Source organism: Bubalus bubalis, chromosome 3, assembly GCF_019923935.1.
Source record: "Bubalus bubalis isolate 160015118507 breed Murrah chromosome 3, NDDB_SH_1, whole genome shotgun sequence".
In the NCBI taxonomy this organism is placed as follows: domain Eukaryota; kingdom Metazoa; phylum Chordata; class Mammalia; order Artiodactyla; family Bovidae; genus Bubalus; species Bubalus bubalis.
Genome location: NC_059159.1, coordinates 9,750,119 through 9,770,104, shown reverse-complemented (window position 1 = coordinate 9,770,104; position 19,986 = coordinate 9,750,119). Strand labels below are relative to the sequence as shown.

Genomic DNA, 19,986 nt, shown 5'->3' with positions numbered 1-19,986 from the left:
CCGTGCCACTCGGCTTGAGGGACTCAGTTCCCAGACCAGGGATTGAACCCAGGCCATGGCTGTGAAAGCCTGGAATCTTAACCACTGGGCCGCCAGGGAACTCCCTGCTTGCCCCCCCATGAAATTGTACTGACTTGGGGGTATTTTGACTTTGGTATTTACCAACTTGACTTTGGTATTCTGATTCCTTCTCTCACTCACTTTGGGTCAAGCCTCTGCAGCTTCAGTAAGGCAGTCCCTGCCTCCTTCTGTCCCTTTGACAGGATTCCAGGCTCTAAGAAGAGTCCCGAGGGCTCCATCTCCAGGACTGCCTCCCTTTCCAGCCGCCCCAGCGTGGTTCCGGACCATGTCCGGAAGAATGTCAGCAACGGAACCGCGGCCTCTCCAATGACTGGAAAGGTACTTGTTTAAGAGGATCAATGTAAACCCTGCTGTTCTTGCCGCCTGTGCCTCTTGGGGTATCATGGAGCACCACCCCCCACCTTTGTATGCCAGGGTGCTTGGCCCAGTTGAAGGAGAGCACAGACACGGTCCTGCTGTGTTCCATGTTCTTTCTGAAGCGGGTTACAGGGCCGATGCTGGTGAGGAAGAGGGAACAGTGAATAGAAGACGCGACTCAGCAGATCAGGACTTAGCTCCCAGCTGCCTTATACAAGTGCAATGACAGGCCCCCCAGGCACACCTTAAGCGCCGGGAAAAGTCGTTACCCCCACGCTTTAATACCGAAAATGTGAGTAGATTGTACCAGGGCATAACTGTTGCAGTTTTACTATGGTGGTGGTAAGAGAACATCCTTTCCTTTGAGGAATACTTGCTGTATATGGAGGTAAAAGGACGTCTTGTTTAAAATTCATTCAAATGGTTAGAAAAATATATAGGTACATACACATGCATATATTGATACGTATATGCAGGGAGAGAGAGCAAGAAAATGTGGTAAAGTTAAGGAATATCCCTTGAAGGTTTTTTCATATGTATTGGAAAAAGTTAAACTCAGTTTTATTACCAAGATAAATAGCAATTTCCTTTATTACAACATAATTTGTAATTCAAACTAGAACAACCATCTCTGTTGACTGCTTCTGTGATCCCAGTCTGAAGATGAGATCAAACCCAGACTGTCAATGGCCTCCACAGCCTGCAGGGTTTTTAGTCTTTTACGAAAATCTGTTTCCCCGCCAACGTTGAAGAAAATAGAAGCTGAAATAGAAGCATTGGAATTGACACAGCAGTGATGAGCTATGACCCAGTTGCAAGGGTGATGGTCACTCTGGCCAGAGCAAGAAAGCCAGACACCTCAGTCACAGCTCAGAGGAACAGCGAGGGGCGCAGGGGAGCCTGAGGGTGAGCGTGGGTAGCCCTGGGTTAGGCTGGGTTAGCAAGGCCAGTCCACTGACTGTGTGTGTTTTCATTACGAAAGCAACTTTCCAAATACACTGTAGTTGCCCAGAAATCGTTTTACTTTAAATAACATTGTATGGTCCCAGGTACTTAAACGCTCAACAATTGAATAGGTTGTGCAGCACAGTGGGAAGGTGTATTCCCTTTAGGAGGAAAATTAATAAAGAGATAAAAAATGACCTCAGTAACTTCAAGTCACTCTGTGGCCTGTGCAAAGGATATGGGTGCTTAATGATTCAAAGTAGTATGAATTTAGCAAACGTTTTGGGAAAACCTCATTGCTGGTAAGAGGATAGTAAATTCAGTGTGGCAATATGCATCCTAATTTATGAAAATATTAATAGTCTAGTCATTCTATTTCTAAAAAAAAATGAGTATGGAGTACTAAATACAGGAGAAGATTCAGTTTTTTGATTTTTCATTGACAGGTAGTTACTAAGCGTAGGACCTTGACCTGTTAGGAGGGGGAGGTGACCGGTCACGGTGAACAGGCCTTGGGGAGCGTTTCAGGGTGTTGGTGGTATAGACCTGGGTGTAAAGGTGCTACAGAGAAGGATGGGGCACTTAGCACCTGGCTGGTCATTTCAAGGCTACCTGGAGCCAGTCTAGTTTATAAGCTCTTCACGCAGTGAGCTGTCTGCTGCTGAGTCGCTTCAGTCGTGTCCGACTCTGTGCGACCCCATAGACGGCAGCCCACCAGGCTCCCCCGTCCCTGGGATTCTCCAGGCAAGAACACTGGAGTGGGTTGCCATTTCCTTCTCCAATGCATGAGAGTGAAAAGTGAAAGTGAAGTCGCTTCAGTCGTATCTGACTCTGTGGACCCCATGGACTGCAGCCCACCAGTCTCCTCCGCCCATGGGATTTTCCAGGCAAGAGTACTGGAGTGGGGTGCCATTGCCTTCTCCAAGCTGTCTGCTAGTCAAACGTTAAGACCTTTGTTGAGGGCCTGAGTATTTAAGTGATACGGCACATGGTTAAAACCGAGGTGCCCCTGTGTCGGCAAAGAAGCCAACATATCAATCAAGGGTTATGTTTAGGTGATGGAACTTGGTAAATTTTTTCTCGTTATACTATTTTTGTATAACTCAAATCCTGATGAAAACGTCCTGCTTTCATAGTCGAGATGCTTATGGAGATGCGCCCACTTGTGCAGAACTCAGGAATTGCTGAAAAGAAGCAGCGACATCTGTATCATGTGCCCATGTCAATTTGTTTGGAGTGGCTCCTCCAGAGCTCCCGCCTTCTGTCTCCTTGTAGGGGCCGGCCCCGCTCCCTCTGGCTTTGATCACATTCTCTGCTTTGCTCCTCTCTTAGAGACCAGACCCTGTGACGATGAAGAAGCCACAGACACCTGAAGAACTTGGAGTACCCGTTGCCGGGAATGGCTCTGTGTTGGGCCTGAAGTCTCCAAATGGATATGCTCCTGCCAAGCCCCCCCTGGCGTCCCCTTCTCCTAAAGTCTGCAAAACACCCACCCACGCGCCAGCCATTCTGGATGAGCCTGGAAAGAAAGTCAAGAAACCAGCCTCCCTGCAGCACTTCTCCCCTCCACCCAGTGCCAGTGCGCCGGGAGGCAGCAGGAACGAGGGTCGCAGGCCAGGCTCCTGGGACGGCCGGGCCGCTGTCTCTACCTCACTCCGGGCCCCAGCTGTGGGGACGCCCAACGGGCTTGGGCCCCAGGCGGGCGACGAGGGCCCCACCCCTGAGAGGGGGGGCTCCAGCCCCGAGCACCCCACCAGCAGGCCCCCCCAGGCCCCCCAGAGCGGAGTCACTCCCCTCGGAGATTCTCAGGGAACCCACTCCGTCACTGCCGGCCCCACCAAGGTGCTGCCGGCCCGACAGGATGCCGAGCTGGAGAAGGCCAAGTGCCCCGTCCTGAGCGGCACCAGCCCTGAGCCGGCCAACACCATGTCTCCTCCTCCGGCCAAAAAGCTGGCCCTCTCTGCCAAGAAGGTGGGTGTGTGGGCAGCTCGACCCCGAAGGGTGTTGGTAGGAGCCAGGAAGTGGGGCTGCTTTTAGCTTTGGGGAGGGCGGTGGGACAGCGGCTGAGGGTGTCCGCCAGCGTTGGAGGGCTGTCCTGGCCCGGGCCGGGGCAGCAGTAGTGTGATCAGATGAGGCTGGGGGCCGATGGGCCTCCGCTTTTGTGGACAGACGTCCTAAGGGAGCCTCGGGGATGGGCCCTGGCCGGGAGCCCAGCACAGGGGCACAAAGCTGACCGGCACCTCTGTGTGCAGCCTGACGCGCTGTGATGTAATTGTTGTACTGAAGTTTCTGTTTAAACGTCCTTCCTTTTTTCCTTTTTGTTTCTAACCAAAAACACTTCTGATTCTTCTTCTATCATGCCCCCCCTCCACCCCTCACGCTCTCTTTTTTTGTTCTCCTGTCCTCTCATCCTCCCTTCTGGGCTCTTTTTTCTTTTCTTTTCTTTTTTTTTTACTTTTATTTTTATTTTCCTCCTCACTCACGGCAACCTTTTTTAGACCACCAAGTTTTTATTTATGTCAATAACTGCAGGCCAGCACCCTGCGGAGGGCAACCGGCAATGACCTCCGTCCACCTGCCCTCTCTCCATCCTCCGACCTCACCTACCCCGGGAAACCCACTCACCCCATCGTCGCCGCCCCCTGGCCTGTCCGTGCGATACGGTAAGCAGGGCAGCCGCTCCTCCCCGTGGTGCCGGCGCAGAGGTCTGCCAGTGTCCCCTCTCTCCTCCTGCCCGAAAGGCTTCCGCGGCGCACGGGCAGCTTGGTCTCTGTGGTCCTGGCCTTTTTGACTCTGTCTTCATCTCCCGTCTGTCTGCCACATGCCCTTGGTGATGGGTGTGCTATGAACTGATGTGTCTGGGGATCCCCACCGCCAAGACAGGACCCCAGAGTAGACGGCCGGCGTTGCGGGGGTGGTGGTGTCTGGACAGACGCCGTGTGAGCTCAGAGTCCTGCATGCAGGTTGTGTCTCCCAGCAGCGCTCCAGGGCTTATCTTGGGGCAAGGTGGGGTCTGTTGCCCTGGCCCTCAGGGCACTCCCAGTGGGCTCCGGGGGCCGCTGCAGCGGACGTGGCTCCGTGGGGATTTTCAGCATCCTGGGGAGATGGCCCAGAGGCGTGGGCTGTCGCCTCCAGGCCCACTCTGCACAGGGACGCTTGAGTCCCTTCACGTGTCGAGGGCAGAAGGCCCAGAGTTACTGATAAATGGCTGGCTGAGGAGTGAGAGACTTTTAAGGCCTTTGACAGCTGTGGAGGGAGGGAGGAAAGAAGGAAGACGAGGCAAAGCCGTGAGGTGGTTTGGACGGGTTCAGCATTTACATGGCACCATCATGCCCTCCCTGCCCCCCTCATTCGAGGCCCTGCACTCAGGGCCCGCTGTTCCCTTCCCCCAGCCCCCCTCCTCCTACTCTCACTGCTGGCACAGGGGTTTTGCACTTGGAATGTCCTTAAATGTTCACAACATATATTTGGTATTTTTTTCTGTGTTTCTTTGACGTACAACTTTTTTTTTAATTTCAAAAAATGCAGAGTAACGTGACATAGTAATGCAATTTATGTGACCATCAGAGTTTGTTCTGATTTAGACAGTGATGAGACAGTTCTGTTTAATTAATAACCCTTGGACGTAGGCATTATTGTCATTCATTCACAGATGAGAAAATTGTGGCTCAGGGTGGAAAATTGACTTTTTTCCATGGGTGCATGCATAGTTGACAGAAGGGTTTCCCAGATGGCTCAGCAGTGAAGAGTTGGCCTGCCAACAGGGAACCCGGGTTTGATCCCTGGGTCAGGAAGATCCCCTAGAGAAGGAAGTGGCAGTCCACTCCAGTATGCTGGCCTGGGAAATCCCATGGACAGGAACCTGGCGGGCTACAGTCCATGGGATCGCAGAAGAGTCGGACGTGACTTAGCTACTAAACACACAGAGAGACACAAGTTAGCAACACACACATTTGACAGGAAGGAGAGCCAAGAGTCTCGCCTGTCCGGTCCTACCCCTTGCTTGTCTTGCTGTATAGCTGGCTGGAAAGTCTGTCTCCCTGATCTTCATAAACCCCAGGTTTCAGAGGAAAATCCTAGGAAAGTAATAGCAAAAGACAGGTAGGCTTGTATCTGCTTTTCTTGTAAGACTCAGCTGCCTGTGCTCAGACACGTGATGCTTGTGGAGGCTGGACGTTTATTGCTGGGTGGAGCTTTCCTCTGAACACATTTGTATTGAAAGGTTAAAACACTGGAGTTTGTAAAAGTACTTTGGACCAACTGGTGACAAGAAACTGAGATACGTAGTGATTTTTATGAACTTTGATCTTGAGGTTTGAATTTGCTTGTTAGCCTGTGTTTTCTAACTTCTCTGAAACATGTACATATTTGAGGTTTACAGGGGAAAATCATTGAAAATTCTTACTTGAGAGGGAGGGGGCCGAAGGAGGGCAGGGTGAAGAACTCAGCCTGTCCTCACTGCCTGCCTCTCCCTACAGGGCTGTCTCGCCTGCTCCCAGACCCTCCAGCCATCTGAAGCCCCCCTTCGGCCCCTGTCCCCCATCACTGTCCAGCAGCCCCCAACCTCTTGGGACATCAGACCCACAGAGCTGCTCGCCCGCCTCTGCACCCCTGCCTCAGGTCAATGGGGCCTTCCGGGCCCCCCCACACCAGCTGCCAGAGGCCAGTGAGCCCCTCCAGAGCCTTGGTAAAAAGAGGAAGAAGACCCGTGTGAAAGTAGGGGGCTGTGTCTCGGAGACCTGCACAGCCGTGGCAGCCCTGCCCGGAAAGAGGAGGAAGAGGAAGAGGAAGCACACGGGGGACGTGGACGCCACCCCCCTGCAGGACGAGCGGACACCGGGGCCGCCCTGGAGCCCTAAACGCAGGAAGGAGGGCCAGGTGGAGCCACCGGCAGACAGATCGGAGGAAGAAGGCAGACAGCAGCCAGGGAGTGGCCAGTGCCTGGAGAACAGCTGGCCCGTGGGATGCATGACCAATGGCCCCCATGTGAGCAGCAGGAAGAGGAGGAGAAAGGGACCAGAGAGCTGTGACGAAGAAGACTGCCTCCCCGGGGACCCACCTTGGCATGGGTGAGAGCAAGGAGCCAGGGGCCCTGCACCTCCACTCACTCACACAAAGTCTGCTCCGGGTGGGTGCTGTCTGGAAATACAGGTGCCCAGACCTCTGGGATACGACCATGTTGTCCCGGGGTTTGGCGAGTGGAGGCATGTCCCGGATCTGTCCAGTACCATGTGTGCTGGGAGGTCACGTGACCCGGGCTGGGCTGGGCTGGGGTCCTGTTGTCCAGTTTGTAGGACTTGCCTCAGTGAGGATTAAAAATGCGCTCGTGTGCTCTCCTGGGCTGTGGCCATGGATCGCTGGCACACTCTGTCTTGGTTGGGTTCGGGTGGTGTCTCCCGGGGCTCTTCTGCAGGGCTGGGCACACGCCAGCAGAGTTCTCGAGGTGTCTGGGCTTTGGTTTGCTCGGAGCTGACTGTCCAGTCTGACTTCCCAGGAGCTGCGCGCCCTCGGACGTTGTCCAGCCAGAGACTGTTGCAACATCACCGAGGAAAAAGAAAAAGAAAAAAAAGAAGCAAGAGCCACGACAAGAAGTAGAAGAGAAGGAGCCCGTGGGCCAGAGGGGCCCGGCTGTCCCTGGGTGCAGGCCCCTGCCAGCTGTGAATGGCCAGGCTCCTAGGGGCCCCACAGGTGTGCATGGGACGAGGAGGGGGCGCTAAGGGTAGGAGCCAGCCTGCCGTGTGTGTCCAGAGGCAGATGCAGTTCACTGGGGAGCCCTCTGCCCTGGTGCGAGCCGTCTGCCCACTGGGCCTCCTCACCTGGCTGATCATTCAGCAGGATCTACCCCACAGGAGAACGCAGGACACACGTAAATGTCAGCACGTTCGTGAGCCCAGCGTTTCTTCTGATTCAGGGCTGTTCCCTTCTGGACCTTGCCACTGGAATGATTCCTGGCCGTCCAGCCTGATGTTGTCCTTTGCCACTTGACCCTGGAGCATTGAGTTCAGAAGCTCACTTCCCTCTGCCTCTCTCAGTTGTGAGCCTGTCTGACGATCATGTGGCCTCTTGCATTTGGGGTTCCGTGTGCTGTGGGTCTGCCTCGGCTGAGGCCCCCACCAAGCAGCTCATTCGTGTTTTGTCTTCTCTCTTTGTTTCTGGCTGGTGGGACTCACTGGGCTTTCCTGGTGGAGTGTGTCTGTTACACGAGGGAGGAGAAGGTCCTCAGCTCCTCTGGAAGGGGCCCAGATCTCAGGGCATCAGCTGTTGTGTTAGTTCTTTGGGGGCACAACCACCCTGGGGATTGACCTGGAGTTTGTATCGGACTCCAGAGAAACGCAGCCATGAATGAATGTGGGGTTTTGATAATTACATAGCAAAGCGCTAACTGCTAGGCAGTGAGGAGTGGCTGCAGCAGGCGGCCAGAGCATAATTGGAGAAAAGGCGGCAGAGAGTGGCCGCCCCCAGACCACGGCATCGCTTTGTGAGCCTGCTGGTCAGGCCGGGGGCGCCATGCGTGCCCGCTCACAGTCCCAAAATGGGGACGGGTGTCGGTGGCCGAGAATTGGCTGGAGCTACAGTTGTCCAGGGCTCCGCGTTACCGCTGGGCCCGAGCCGTGCTGAGGAGCAGCCAGTGCGGCTGGTGGGAACAGGCTGGGGGTGGACAGTGGAGCTCTCCTGCTCTGAGCACTGAGCCTGAAGGACACAAGGTCACTGCCAAGTTGGCAGCCCGGAGAGACGAGATGAGGCTTGTGTTTAGGACGGCGAGTCCATTCAGGCGGTTGGAGTTGGTTGAGGGGCAGGGCAGAGGCCAGGGCTAGCTCAGATGTCATCTCTAGAGCCATGATGAGGGGCAGTCAGTACTGTCTGTGCAGATGTCCTTTCTTGCTGGCCAGGCTCTCTGAGGACAGGGCCAGCAGATGGGAACTGCCCCACCAAGCTGCGGTGGCGGTGGTGGCGGTGGAGAGAGGCGCCTCGCCCCTCCAGTTCCCTCAGCTCCATGTTTCTGCCAGTTCCCTACAGGCGAGGAAGAGAAATCATTAATTCTCTTGCCACAGGCAGGCAGAAACAGCTTGCTTTTACACATCCTTTCAGTAATTTGTGATTAGTAAGTTTTGCAATGCTGTTGTAAATAAAAGGTGTGTGGTCATTTTCTTGGTGACTTAAATGTATGTAAATTGTTCCTCTGGTTGCAGGGCTGGGACCAGCTCCACTTGCATCCTGGGACAGAGAGAAAGAATCCGATGTGGTCCAAGAATTGCTCAAATATTCATCTGATAAAGCTTATGGGAGAAAAGGTACTGTTTTGAGACCTGACTCCTGTTTTTCTGCGATTGGCTTCCGTAGGAGATAAAGAGGCCTGAAGCGGGCCTGCAGTTTTGAGCCTTGTGCACAGAGATTGCTTGGCTCTGAAGACAGGAAAAGGAAGCCGTTGCATGCAGGTCAAGAACCCTGCAGTTGGGGTTAGTCTGTGGAAGGATCCAGAACAGCTTCCCCCTGGGCTCTGGGAGCGGGGAAAGGATGAGTGTGTGTCTCGGGGCGGGGATGGCTGGGGCGGGGATGGCTGTGGCGGGGATGGCTCGTCCAGCTCGCGTGCTGTACATTCTCATTTAGAACATTATTTTTCTAATTCGGACTTGGAGAACACAAGATCTTTGTCTCTCAAATGAGAGCAGGGGTTTATAAAAACTAAACTTTGAGGATCGGTGGTAGAGTTAACAGTGTTTGCTCGTGTGACAGAATCATTGACTGACTGTCCTGCAAATCAGAGACCACCCTGTCCCTCTTCCTTTTCCTTCTGTGTGTCCATTTTCACCAGAAGGTGGCCCTCAAAAACGGTGAATCGTTAGGAGCAGACCAGCCTCGTATGTAAACTTCACCCTTGAAGTAAATCGCCAGGGCAGCTGGGAGCCCACCCAGGTCCTGACGCATGTGTCTGCCTTGCAGTTTTGACGTGGGACGGCGAGGTGTCGGCCGTCAGTCAGGACGCCATTCAGGACAGCAGGCTGGCCCGCACGGCCACGGTCATTGACGACTGGGACGAAGAGTTCGACCGAGGGAAGGTGTGATGTGTGGTGGCACCTGGCAGGGGGGACTTGGGTTTTCGGGCGGTTTGAAGTGGCCAAGGGCAAGGCTGGAGCCTGGCTGCCTGGCAGCACGTGGCTGGGTGCAGGGTCTCCGTCCTGCAGTTGCTCCTGCTCTGCCATCAGTGAGGTTGGGGTCATGGGGACACCTCTCGAGGACCATGTGGAGGATAGATCTGTTTAGGTCACACGGTGAGACTCGAGCTGGTGTGCGGTAAGCACTTGGAAGGAGCCACCAGGACCTGGGGGAGGCCTTTGTGGGAATTGTGACACTGTGATTCTTGACATAGGAGAAGAAATTGAAAAAATTCAAGAGAGAGAAGAAAAGAAACTTCAACGCCTTCCAAAAACTTCAGAGTAGACGGAATTTTTGGTCTGTGACTCATCCAGCTAAGGCTTCCAGTCTGAGCTATCGCCGCTGAACGTGCTGCTGTCAAGATAGGTCAGTTTGCGTGCGTGTGGCGGTGGGGGCGGGGGGGGGGGGGTGTTTACACATGTGTGTGGAGTGTGGTGTGTGTGCTGTGTCTTTGGGCTCCCTCTCAGTCACATGTTGTGGCCTGTGTGGGACGCACACTTCAGGGATGGTGGTGGGACCCTCAGGGTCTCATCTCTCTCCATCAGGAGCCATGTTCTCTGCTCCCACAGCCTCCAGAGACATGGCATCCCTCCCCGCAGACGGTCTGTCTGGACTGAAGAGCCGCTTGCCATGGACTCGCTGGCCTGTCGGTGGGGGGACGGCCCGCGGAGGCCCTGGGCTTCTGCTCAGGTGAACACGACGTGCACTGTGACAGACCGCATGGTGACGCACGGAGCAGGGGCAGCACAGCGATAGGGACGCGGGGTGGAGCCGGCGCCCTGTGAGGCTGGCCAGCAGCGGCCAGCCTGGGGCCACAGGGGAGGGCGGGGAGGACGCGGCCGAGCCTTCCAGGGCGCCCTCGAGCTCCGGAGGCGACAGCGTGCGGCCGGTTGCCCTTCTGCATGGACCGTGCGGCTCCCACTTCCTCCCGCGGGGGCTCTGTATGCCTTACCAGTCCATCCTCGGAAAGTCAGAGCGCCAGGCTGGCCCCACGCTGCAGCCTCTCCCTTCTTTTGGAGTTGGGCAGCAGGGGTGGAGGGCAATGCATCTCTCCATCTCAAGAAACTCCTAGACCTCCTCTGGAGAGCAGACGGCTGAGGTGGGGCGGGGTGGGGGCCGAAAAGATGCGACAACACATCTGCTGCTCAGGCTGCTACTATTCCGAGGTGGCTTTGCTGGACCTCCCCTCTCCTGCCCCCAGCCCTTGCAGCTGCAGTAACCCCGGGGTCCTTACCGAGGTGGTGTTCTTGGGGTAGATTCCTCCTTTTATTTTACTACTTGATAAAAAACGTTTATTTTTGACCAGGACTGTGGCTTCCATTAGCAATATGTCTCCTTTCCCTCATATACAAATACTGGCTTCATTTGCTCAATTTTGTGAGTGCTTTTGAATTGAAGATGATTGTGTAACTGGAGACGATCACTGTCCCTTTTTTTTTATCCTGCTCAAGCTGTGCCTGCGAACTTGTAATTTAATAAATACGGGAAATCCTCAGTGAGCTGATATTGTCCAGAAAAAAGACCAGTGTCCCAGTGGTAGAAGGTACAGAGGTTAAGTCTGAAGATTATCCCTCAGCACATGTCCTCTTGGGATCACTTCCTCTCCTCTTGGGATCACTTCCGGTGGGCGTGGCTCAATGTCTGGCCTGGTCCTGTGCTCCAGGGGATCTCCTTGGCCTGAGCCCCAGTGCACTCATCCAGCCCCTGCTTTCCTCCTCACTGAGCTTTGCCCTTTGTTCTGGGACCTGGGGGACCCAGGTGGTATCAAAAAAGCGTTAGACATTTTTTATACGGGGAGATAAATTAATTTTTTCATGTGGGTTGTTGTTTTTGTTTTTCCTGGTTTTGTATTTCTCTCTTAAAAGGTGGGGAGGATGATACCCCATGGCCTGAGCTGGGGCTGCTCTGGCGCCAGCAGATGGGAACCAAGCTCTGCTTGGACTGGCCAGGGAGCCTTTTTCTGGAGGCCTGACTCCTGCATGTCAACCACGCCTGCTCAGAACTGAGGGGCCCGCCCAGTGCCCTGTGACTTTGTCATTTGTCACGTCAGGAGGGAAGGCAGGTGCCTCCATGGGCAGGGTTTTCTTCTCCCCATCTCAAGATGTCAGCATTCATTCCTGTGTGAACTGTTTCCCCGACCATATTCTTGTCCTGTGTTGTTAGTTGGAAAAAGAAAAATTCTGTTGTCTGCTCGCACAAAATTTATCTCCTTTTCTTTCTCTCCCTCTTCTCTAAATCAGTCTCTTTCTCTCTCCACTATATAATTACAATGCCTTTTTCTGAGGAAAACATCACCCGTTTTCTCCCAGGCAGTGATGAGCACTGGCCTGACTCCACAGTGTTTATCACTGTTAGCTAGGCGAGTCCTCCCCTTTCAAGGAGAAGCATCAGCCAAACTGAGGGAAAGGAGCGGCCCAGAATGCGAGCCCAGATCCTGGGTGCGTACACATCAAGGTGAAGAACTGAAGCTTTTAGGGTGACGGTTGTTGACTGAGAACGTGGGTTTAATTTAACTTCATGTTTGTGAAGGGGGCACCTCTCCTGGTGGTCCCAGTCCTCCCCCTGCCTCTCCGCTGGGGGCCCTGGTTATACCGAGGCCCCATGTGTGCGATGAGCCCGCAGCTCATGGCCAGGGACCGAGGGGGCCACAGATGTTGCCAAGATCTCAGTGCAATAAAATAACAAGTTTTTGTGGGACCTGCCTGTCTTTTCCCTTTCGCTTTTTTGGTTTCCTCCCACCCCATACTTCAGTCTGCTGGCCCTGTTCACATGTGAGGTCAGCCTTGGGTGCTTTCTGTCACCTGTCCGTGAGTGGGAACCAGGCACTTCGGGCAGTCTGTGCAGGAAAGCTTAGACCACATTCCTATTTAATTAGGAATAAAGAGGTTTATCTGAATGTCTTAATGTTATACATACACTTATCCGAATTTAAGAAGGCAAGAATCCTTTGAAGTGGCTCCCTGAGCTTTGTGGATGAACATCAGATTGAAACACGGAAACAGTATCATTCCACTGAGGTCTGTTTGAAAATTTTTGTAACCGAATGTTTGGATTTCTGCAGGTAAAGATGAGGGAGACTTCATAGGTTTTACCAAACTGAGTTTTTTTGACAGCTGTCAAGGGTAACGCAGGCCTCCAGTTTGGGGACACTGCCCCTGCTCCCAGCCTGGCCCGGGTACAGTGATATAGTCAGGTCACCTTCAGCCCTGGACGTGCCCAGCTGCTGCCTCAGCCACGTGCTGGAGGCCCTGGTAAGGAAGGCTTGGTTCCAGCAAGCACTGGAATTCAGTGGCCCATGTGGACATTGCTGGTCTGGTCAGGCTGGGCCTAACAAGAGCAGGAAGATCATGTCTGGCTGATTGCACGAGTCCTGGAAGTTGGTGCATGGCCTGGAGGGGCCCAGGACCCTGTAGAGCCCCCTGTGATTGGGAGGTTACAGGTGGCAAGGGCAGCACCAGTGAGTGGATGACAGTCCGGGGTAGGGGCAGGTTTCCAGTGGGTGGGTTTTGGTAGCCAAGCCCCACAGCTCCTCACCCCTTCCTTGCCTTCAGGGATGCCCTCAGACACAGGACTCTACCCTGGTCACCGTTGGAGTATGGCCAGATGGCTCAAAATGACAGCAAAGGAAGAGGTGAAGCGAGGCATCAACCGGACCCAAACCAGAGGGGGTGCTCGGCAGGTGGGCGAGAGTTTGGGGTGACAGATTATAGTTCACAGGCCTGTCTGACCAGCCGAGCTTTTGTCCAAAGGCTGTACATCACAGGCTGGGCGGCGGCTGGAGTTGATCCACCACAAATCTGGGCACGGGTCATACAAGCAAGACCATAGCTCTATCCATATTGTGGTTCTGGGTGCATGGAAGACAAACACAGCCAAGTTTCCCCCGTCAGCCTGTGGTCTCAAGCTCAGAGCTGCTGTCTCCAGTGGGAACCAGGAGGAGGCCCAGCTCTACCAGATGTGGCCTCAGAGACAAGGGGACGCTGTGAACGGATCCTTGGCTGGTGAGCAGGCTCCGGCCAGCCGGGCTTCCTTGACTGACATCATCAGGTGACAAAGTGAAAGCCCAGGCTATTTCTCATTTGATAACTTCAGCAGGAACTTCGTCCCTCCAGCCTTAGTGTGTCTTTCAGGCTCTGGTGAGTGCCTGTGGTATTTTCAGCAAGAGAATACAAGGTCTGATTCACTCTTTACACACCCGAGCCAGATGACAGTGTGTGTGCCGGCCAGGGGGTGGGGGTGGAGAAGACGGGCGAGGATGACCAGTCCAACAGGCTGGCCAAGAAGTGCTCCTGTCTGGAACTGTGACATGGCAGTAACTAGACAGGTGGGGCCACCTGGGCACTTGGAATCAAGAGCAGAGGTAACAAATGTGGAAAGTTCAGGGCCGGGGGAAGACCACTGGCTTGGGAAATCGAGTGGTAGGGCACCGTCGTACCAGAGAGGCAGGCGGGTGACAGGTTCCGGGGCCATGATACAGACAAGCCTGCAGTGTTAGCATGCTATCAGAACAGGAAATGGGGAGAACCACAGGTATGAGAAGGACGTGACCCAATTAAGAAAAAAGCGCAGTTATCTGAACATCTGGGGAACTAGGCGGGCATCCATTAGAAGTGCGGCCTAACCTCGGGAGTCAGGAGTGAGCAGTGAAAGGCTGGCCAGTGTGATGGAGTGGGGAAGGCCAGGGTGTGAATCCTGCCCAGTCTTGGTAGCATGGACAGCCTCGGTATAGACAGGACCTGGGTGAAACGAGGTTCTGGGAATCCTCTCCCCTCACTGGGGGGGCAGCCTGAGGATGTGTCATGTGACACCTGGTGGGAGCTCAGCAACATGATTCCTTCTTGGCCTTTGGGACCTTGTGGCTAGTCACCTGCACCGCTCCTTCCCTTGAACCCACAATCACATGTGTTTGATTCCTGGGTTGGGAAGATCCCCTGGAGGAGGGCGTGGCAACCCACTCCAGTATTCCTGCCTGGAGAATCCCATGGACAGAGTAGCCTGGCAGGCTACAGTCCACAGGGTCGCAAAGAGATGGACACGACTGAAGCAACTTAGCAGGCACACACAGGCCTGGAGGGGCCCCTGCTGCACACACCCTGCTTGGTCCAGTCCCAGCCACGTGCTGCCCCTTCCTTCCCCACTCCCTCAGGACCAACTGCTTCTGTTGGGGAGGACCATCTGGCTGCAGAAGCTGGTAGCCATGCTCCGTTAGGCTCTGTCTTTAGACAGCCCCGCTCTCCCATCCCTTCTGCAGTTACTGCATATTTGTCCCCTCTCAACTGCCTGTGTGCCCCTTTTGCAAATGATTTTCATCCCACTCCAAAAGTAAAACAGCGAAACACGAGGAACCCAAAACTGAAGCCAGCTGCTTTCCCTCCCCTTGTGATCTATTCCCCTTCTAACATAGTGGTAACAACACTCACGGAGCAGCAAAATCACCTGGGAGAGTTATTTAATACTAATTTAATTGACAATGAATGTGCTGGAAAGGAGACTCTTGAGGGTGAGGCTCGGGCATTGGCATTTGAACCCTTCCTGAGTGATCCTACTGGGCAGCCAGTGTTGAGAGCCGCTGTGCCAGTCCCAGGTTTGAGGGTCAGAATCACCAGGGGGTTGTGAAAACACAGGTTGCTGGGCCTCAGCCCCTGACATTCTGTTCAGCAGGTCTGGGCTGAGGTCTTATAATTTGTGATTCTAACATGTTCCTGAAAAGTGAAAGTGTTTGTCGCTCAGTTGTATCTGACTCCTAGTCCATCAGGCTCCTCTGTCCATGGGATTTGCCTGGCAAGAATACTGGAGTGGGTTGCCATTCCCTTCTCCAGGAGATCTTCCCAACCCAGGGATCAAACCCAGGTCTCCTACATCAACAGGCAGATTCTTTACCATCTGAGCCACCAGGGAAGCCCCTAGGGATGCTTACCCCACTGCTGGGTGGGGACCACACTCACAGTTCTGATCTAACAGTTCTGACATGGAATGGTCAGTAGGACCCTCTGTGGGGACCTCAGTGTGCTCTCCAGACCAATCTCTTCCACCCCTGGGGACCTCACCTCCTAGTTGCCTCTTGTGTCTTGCTCTTCCCCCTTCCTTCTCTCATGAACATGTTCAAGTGTCTGCCATCCTAAAAGAGACCCCTTGTTTCCATGTCCCTTCCCAGCCACCCTCCCCCTCAACTGCTAGCTTTGATTTGCCTTCTGCTTCATTCTCCTCTTAGTCTGCCTTCTGCCCACATCACTCCACTCAAGTGATCCAATTCCCAAATTTGATGAGCGTTTGCCACGACTTCTTTTCAGGATTTGACACTGTTCATCCCCCTCTCCCTGAAGAGCTCTTCTTTTTCTGTCCCTTAAATGTTAAATCTGTTGGATCTGGTGAGCCCTGGATACTTAGATGGAGCCAGGATCAATCTACTCCAATCAATATACCCCATTGTCTAATCAATGTATCCAGAGGATGTTCATGGGTATCCTACTGGCAAATTTGTGGCCCAGAGAGAGTTCACAGCTGTCTGCCCTCCTCCTACTTGTGTCCAACTCCTGTGTCCCCGCCGAGGCTGGGGGCCCACCGTCCACCCAGATGCCAAAGCCAGAAATGTGCCTGCCAGGCTCAGCACCGTCCTCACGTGACACCCATGCATCAGTGATGGAATTCTGATCTTTCCACCCAGCTGTCTGGAAAAGTCCTCTTTCCTGTCCCCACTGCCTGGCTCTCAGCTTGAGTCACGGCCATGTTTCTCTTGGATTCGAATTGTCTCCTAACCAGTTCTCCCTAGAGAAGGAGACCAGCTTTCTGGTCCACATTCCTGGCCCCCAGGACAGTCCTTGAAGACAAGAAGCCCTAATCCAGTGACTCCTGTCCTCAGGTGTTCCCAGCACCAGTCACACTGTGTTATTGAAAGGACGTGTCAGTCTTTATCCTGTGCTAACTGTGGGGACTGCTAAAATGCACCTTTATGTGGCTTTTTTGCTCTTACAGTATTAGAAATGATTCGTGTTTCATGCACTTTATTCTCCCTTCTTATGTGTATTACCTGGAGAAGGAAATGGCAATCCACTCCAGCACTCTTGCCTGGAAAATCCCATGGACGGAGGAGCCTGAGAGGCTACAGTCCATGGGGTTGCAAAGAGTTGCTACAGTCCATGGGGTCACAAAGAGTCACCTTTGCATGGCCTTGGTGAGATGCTTTCCCTTGGCAGAGACCAGTGGGCGTTGATTCTATCAGGTCTCATTTTCCAGTCCCCCCCCCCAACAAGAAGTCTTGGTGGAAGGGGTGAGTCAGACAGGAGTGTGGTTGGTGACTGTGCCCTGGTTGAAAGTAAAAGTTTCTCAGTCGTGTCCAACTCTTTGCAATCCCATAGACTATACAGTCCATGGAATTCTCCAGGCCAGAATACTGGAGTGGGTAGCCTTTCCCTTCTCCAGGGGATCTTCCCAACCCAGGGGTCAAACCCAGGTCTCCTGCATTGCAGGGGGATTCTTTACCAGCTGAGCCACCAGGGAAGCCCAAGAATACTGGAGTGGGTAGCTGATCCCTTCTCCGGTGGATCGTCTCAACTCAGGAATTGAACCGGGGTCTCCTGCATTGCAGGCAGATTCTTTACCAACTGAGCTACTAGGGAAGCCCCTATTCACAGCTCAGAATGGAGCCAGCCTGCCTCCGTCGATGTCCTTGGCCCAGAGGCCTTGCCCGGTCCTCCTGACGCTGCCGTCTCTGAGCCCCTGCCCCCCATCCCCCACTTTTGTGGTTTTTTTTTTTTTTCCGCAAGTGAAAACATTTTGGCAGGTCTGGCAGGAACCAGAGCATTAGCTCCTCTATTTGAAGTGAGAGCCTGGACTGTGTGGCACGTGGCCAGCTGTCTTTCGGGCGGCAGGGGAACAGTTGGTGACAGCTGGATACAATCAAGATCCATTACAAACAGATTTCCAAGTGCCATTCACACACAGAAGAAATTGCAAGCTTTAGCAAAATAAAATCTGGGGGTTTTCAAAGCAAGACAATGCCCCAGCCTCGGCCCGTGCGAGCGGTTTAGTTCCTCTCTCTGTAACCACACTTCCTTCCCCATCCCCACCTCCCTCTTGAGTGTAGGCTTAGGGGGTTGGGGGAGGCTGGCAAAGCTGGCAAGGGTTCTCCCTAGGCCAGGGTGTCCATGCCCTGCCTTGTATTACAAAGGACACTCCTGTCTAAACCTGGGTGGGCAGGGGTCCGAGGCTGGCTTCTAGCAGGGCCTCTGGCCAGCCTCAGTCAGGCCTCCCACCTTGGTCTCCAGGAGAAGGAAGGGTTCACAGAGTGGTTGGTGGGTGACTGCTGGCAGGCCCAGCTGAGTGCATTCCTCGTCTGTGAAACAGGTGTTATCGGACGTAGCTGTCTGTCAAACCCCGGCCCTGGCCTTGGCAGAGCTCTGAGCTGTGGCTCATTAGGCAGCTGATTATGGTTCTGTACGGAGGGGAGGGCTTAGGATGCGGTTCTGTTGGGTCTGTGGGTCTGTTGGCCTCAGCAGACAGTGTTCCTTGACCCCATGGTGGTGGGAGGTGGTGGCGGGAGTTGTTCCTTTGGCACTTGGAAGGGGTATCGGTGTTCATGGAGGGAGGCGACACTGTCCTCCCTTTTTTCATGAGAACCTCCAACTTGTACCACCCGCTGGGGCCCCTGCTGCCTCATCCTTTTTTTTTTTTAACTTTTGGCTGCACTGGATTTTTGTTGCTGTGCGGGCGTTTCTCTAGTGGCAGCGAGTGAGGGCTACTCTAGATGTGGTACACAGGCTTTTCAATGCGGAGGCTTGTCTTGCTGAGGAGCACGGGCTTCTCTGGGGCACGCAGTCTCAGGAGCTGCAGTTCCTCAGCTCTAGAGCTCAATAGTTGTGGCACATGGGCTTAGTTGCTCTTTGGCATGCAGGATCTTCCTGGATCAGGGATTATTCACCTTGATGGGAGAAGAGAGAGAGAGAACAAATAGAATCATTTGTTTTAGAAAAAGGAACCAGATAAAAAAAATATGGTTATGAGGAAGAACAGAAAGGTCACAGTAAAATCCCTTGCCATCGTATCTTATATCTAAGTCCACTCTAAAAGTTTTATTTAAAATAGGTAATAATATCATATCACTTACATGTGGAATTTAAAATATGACAAAAATAAACTCATTGACAAAGCAGAAACAGACTCACAGACATACAGAACAAACTTACGGTTAAGAAAGGGGAAAGGGGGTGGGTGAGGAATAAATTAAGAGTTTGGAATGAATAGATACTAACTACTATATATAAAATAGATAAACAACAAGACCCTACTGTGTAGCACAGGGAACTATATTCAATATCCTATAATAACCCATGATGGTAAAAATATGAAAAGGAATATATATATGTATATAAAATGGAATCACTGCTGTATACCCAAAACTAATACAACATCGTAAATCAACTCTGCTTCAATAAAAAATAAATAATATAAAAAATAAATTAAAACAGGTAATACCTGTATATGGTACATCACTTAAAAGCTGTGTATTTCCCAGGGCCACCGCAACCAAGTCCCACAGACTGGGGGGCTTAAAATGACAGAAATTTATTCTCCCACAGTGTGGAGGCTGGAAGCCTGAAATCAGTGTTGGCAGGACCCACTTTCTCTAACGAGCCCTTCTTTGCCTCTTCCAGCTTCTGGTGAGCCAGGCGTTGTTGGCCTCTCAAATGGCTCTCCATCTCCACATGGCCTTTTCTGTTGTGTGTCTGTGTCCTGATCTCCCCTTCTTAGAGGGACACCGGTCATTGGATCTGGGCCACCCTTATGATCTCATCTTAACCTGGTTACATTTGCAAAGATCTTATTTCCAAATAAGATCACAGTTGACAAGTGCTGGAGTTACGGCTTTAACATATCTTTTTGGGCTCCCAATTCAATCCCTAAGAATGGTGTATGTAACGAAGAGTCTCCCACTCCTGTTTCCCTGGCGGCTGACTTTCCTCCCAGAGGCAGGGTGGCCCCCAGTACCCCGTGTGCCCTCTTAGCCATGGTCTGTGCTTGTCCACTAGTTTGGGAGCCCTGAGAAGACATGGCTTTACAGCTGTTCGCTTTGTTGCTGTGTCCTCAGTATTTTGAACCGTGCCTGTCACAGCATTGTCCCCCCGTCCTGCATATATGTGGAATGGCTGACTGTACAGTGTAAATGTACATCACATGTAGATGCATTTTTGCTAGGAATAGAAATACATTATACACCCGTGTTCTGTCCTAGCTTTTCCCACTTCACACAGCTTGCAAACTGGCTTACTTTGGTAAACGCAGAAATCAGCTTCAGTCTTTTAAAAGACTGTGGGTGCTCCCTTGCATGAAAGTACTGGTATCTAGTAACCTGTCCCTTTTTGAACACTTGTTTCTAAAAAAGTTCAAAACATCACAGTTTAAGCATGGGATAAAAAATAGATATATTTTGGGTTACCTCTGCTCAAAAGCCTC

At 52.9% G+C, this 19,986-nt stretch overlaps 1 protein-coding gene across 3 annotated transcripts in view; it reads left to right on the top strand.

Annotated features, from left to right (window-relative positions):
- USP36 (ubiquitin specific peptidase 36) overlaps window positions 1-12,234 on the top strand; it is a 32,767-nt gene extending 20,533 nt beyond the window's left edge. For 2 of the 3 annotated variants that reach the window (XM_006064113.3, XM_006064114.3), the window contains exons 13-21: window positions 264-399; window positions 2,716-3,354; window positions 3,916-4,046; window positions 5,862-6,452; window positions 6,878-7,071; window positions 8,574-8,675; window positions 9,325-9,440; window positions 9,752-9,903; window positions 10,107-12,234. In XM_006064113.3, coding sequence (XP_006064175.3) covers window positions 264-399; window positions 2,716-3,354; window positions 3,916-4,046; window positions 5,862-6,452; window positions 6,878-7,071; window positions 8,574-8,675; window positions 9,325-9,440; window positions 9,752-9,883 — 2,041 coding nt within the window. In that variant the 3' untranslated portion in view covers window positions 9,884-9,903; window positions 10,107-12,234. Of the gene's footprint in view, window positions 1-263; window positions 400-2,715; window positions 3,355-3,915; window positions 4,047-5,861; window positions 6,453-6,877; window positions 7,072-8,573; window positions 8,676-9,324; window positions 9,441-9,751; window positions 9,904-10,082 lie in introns of all 3 variants that reach the window. The other variant, XM_025279620.2, reaches the window with a different exon arrangement.
- Window positions 12,235-19,986: the final 7,752 nt, after the last annotated feature.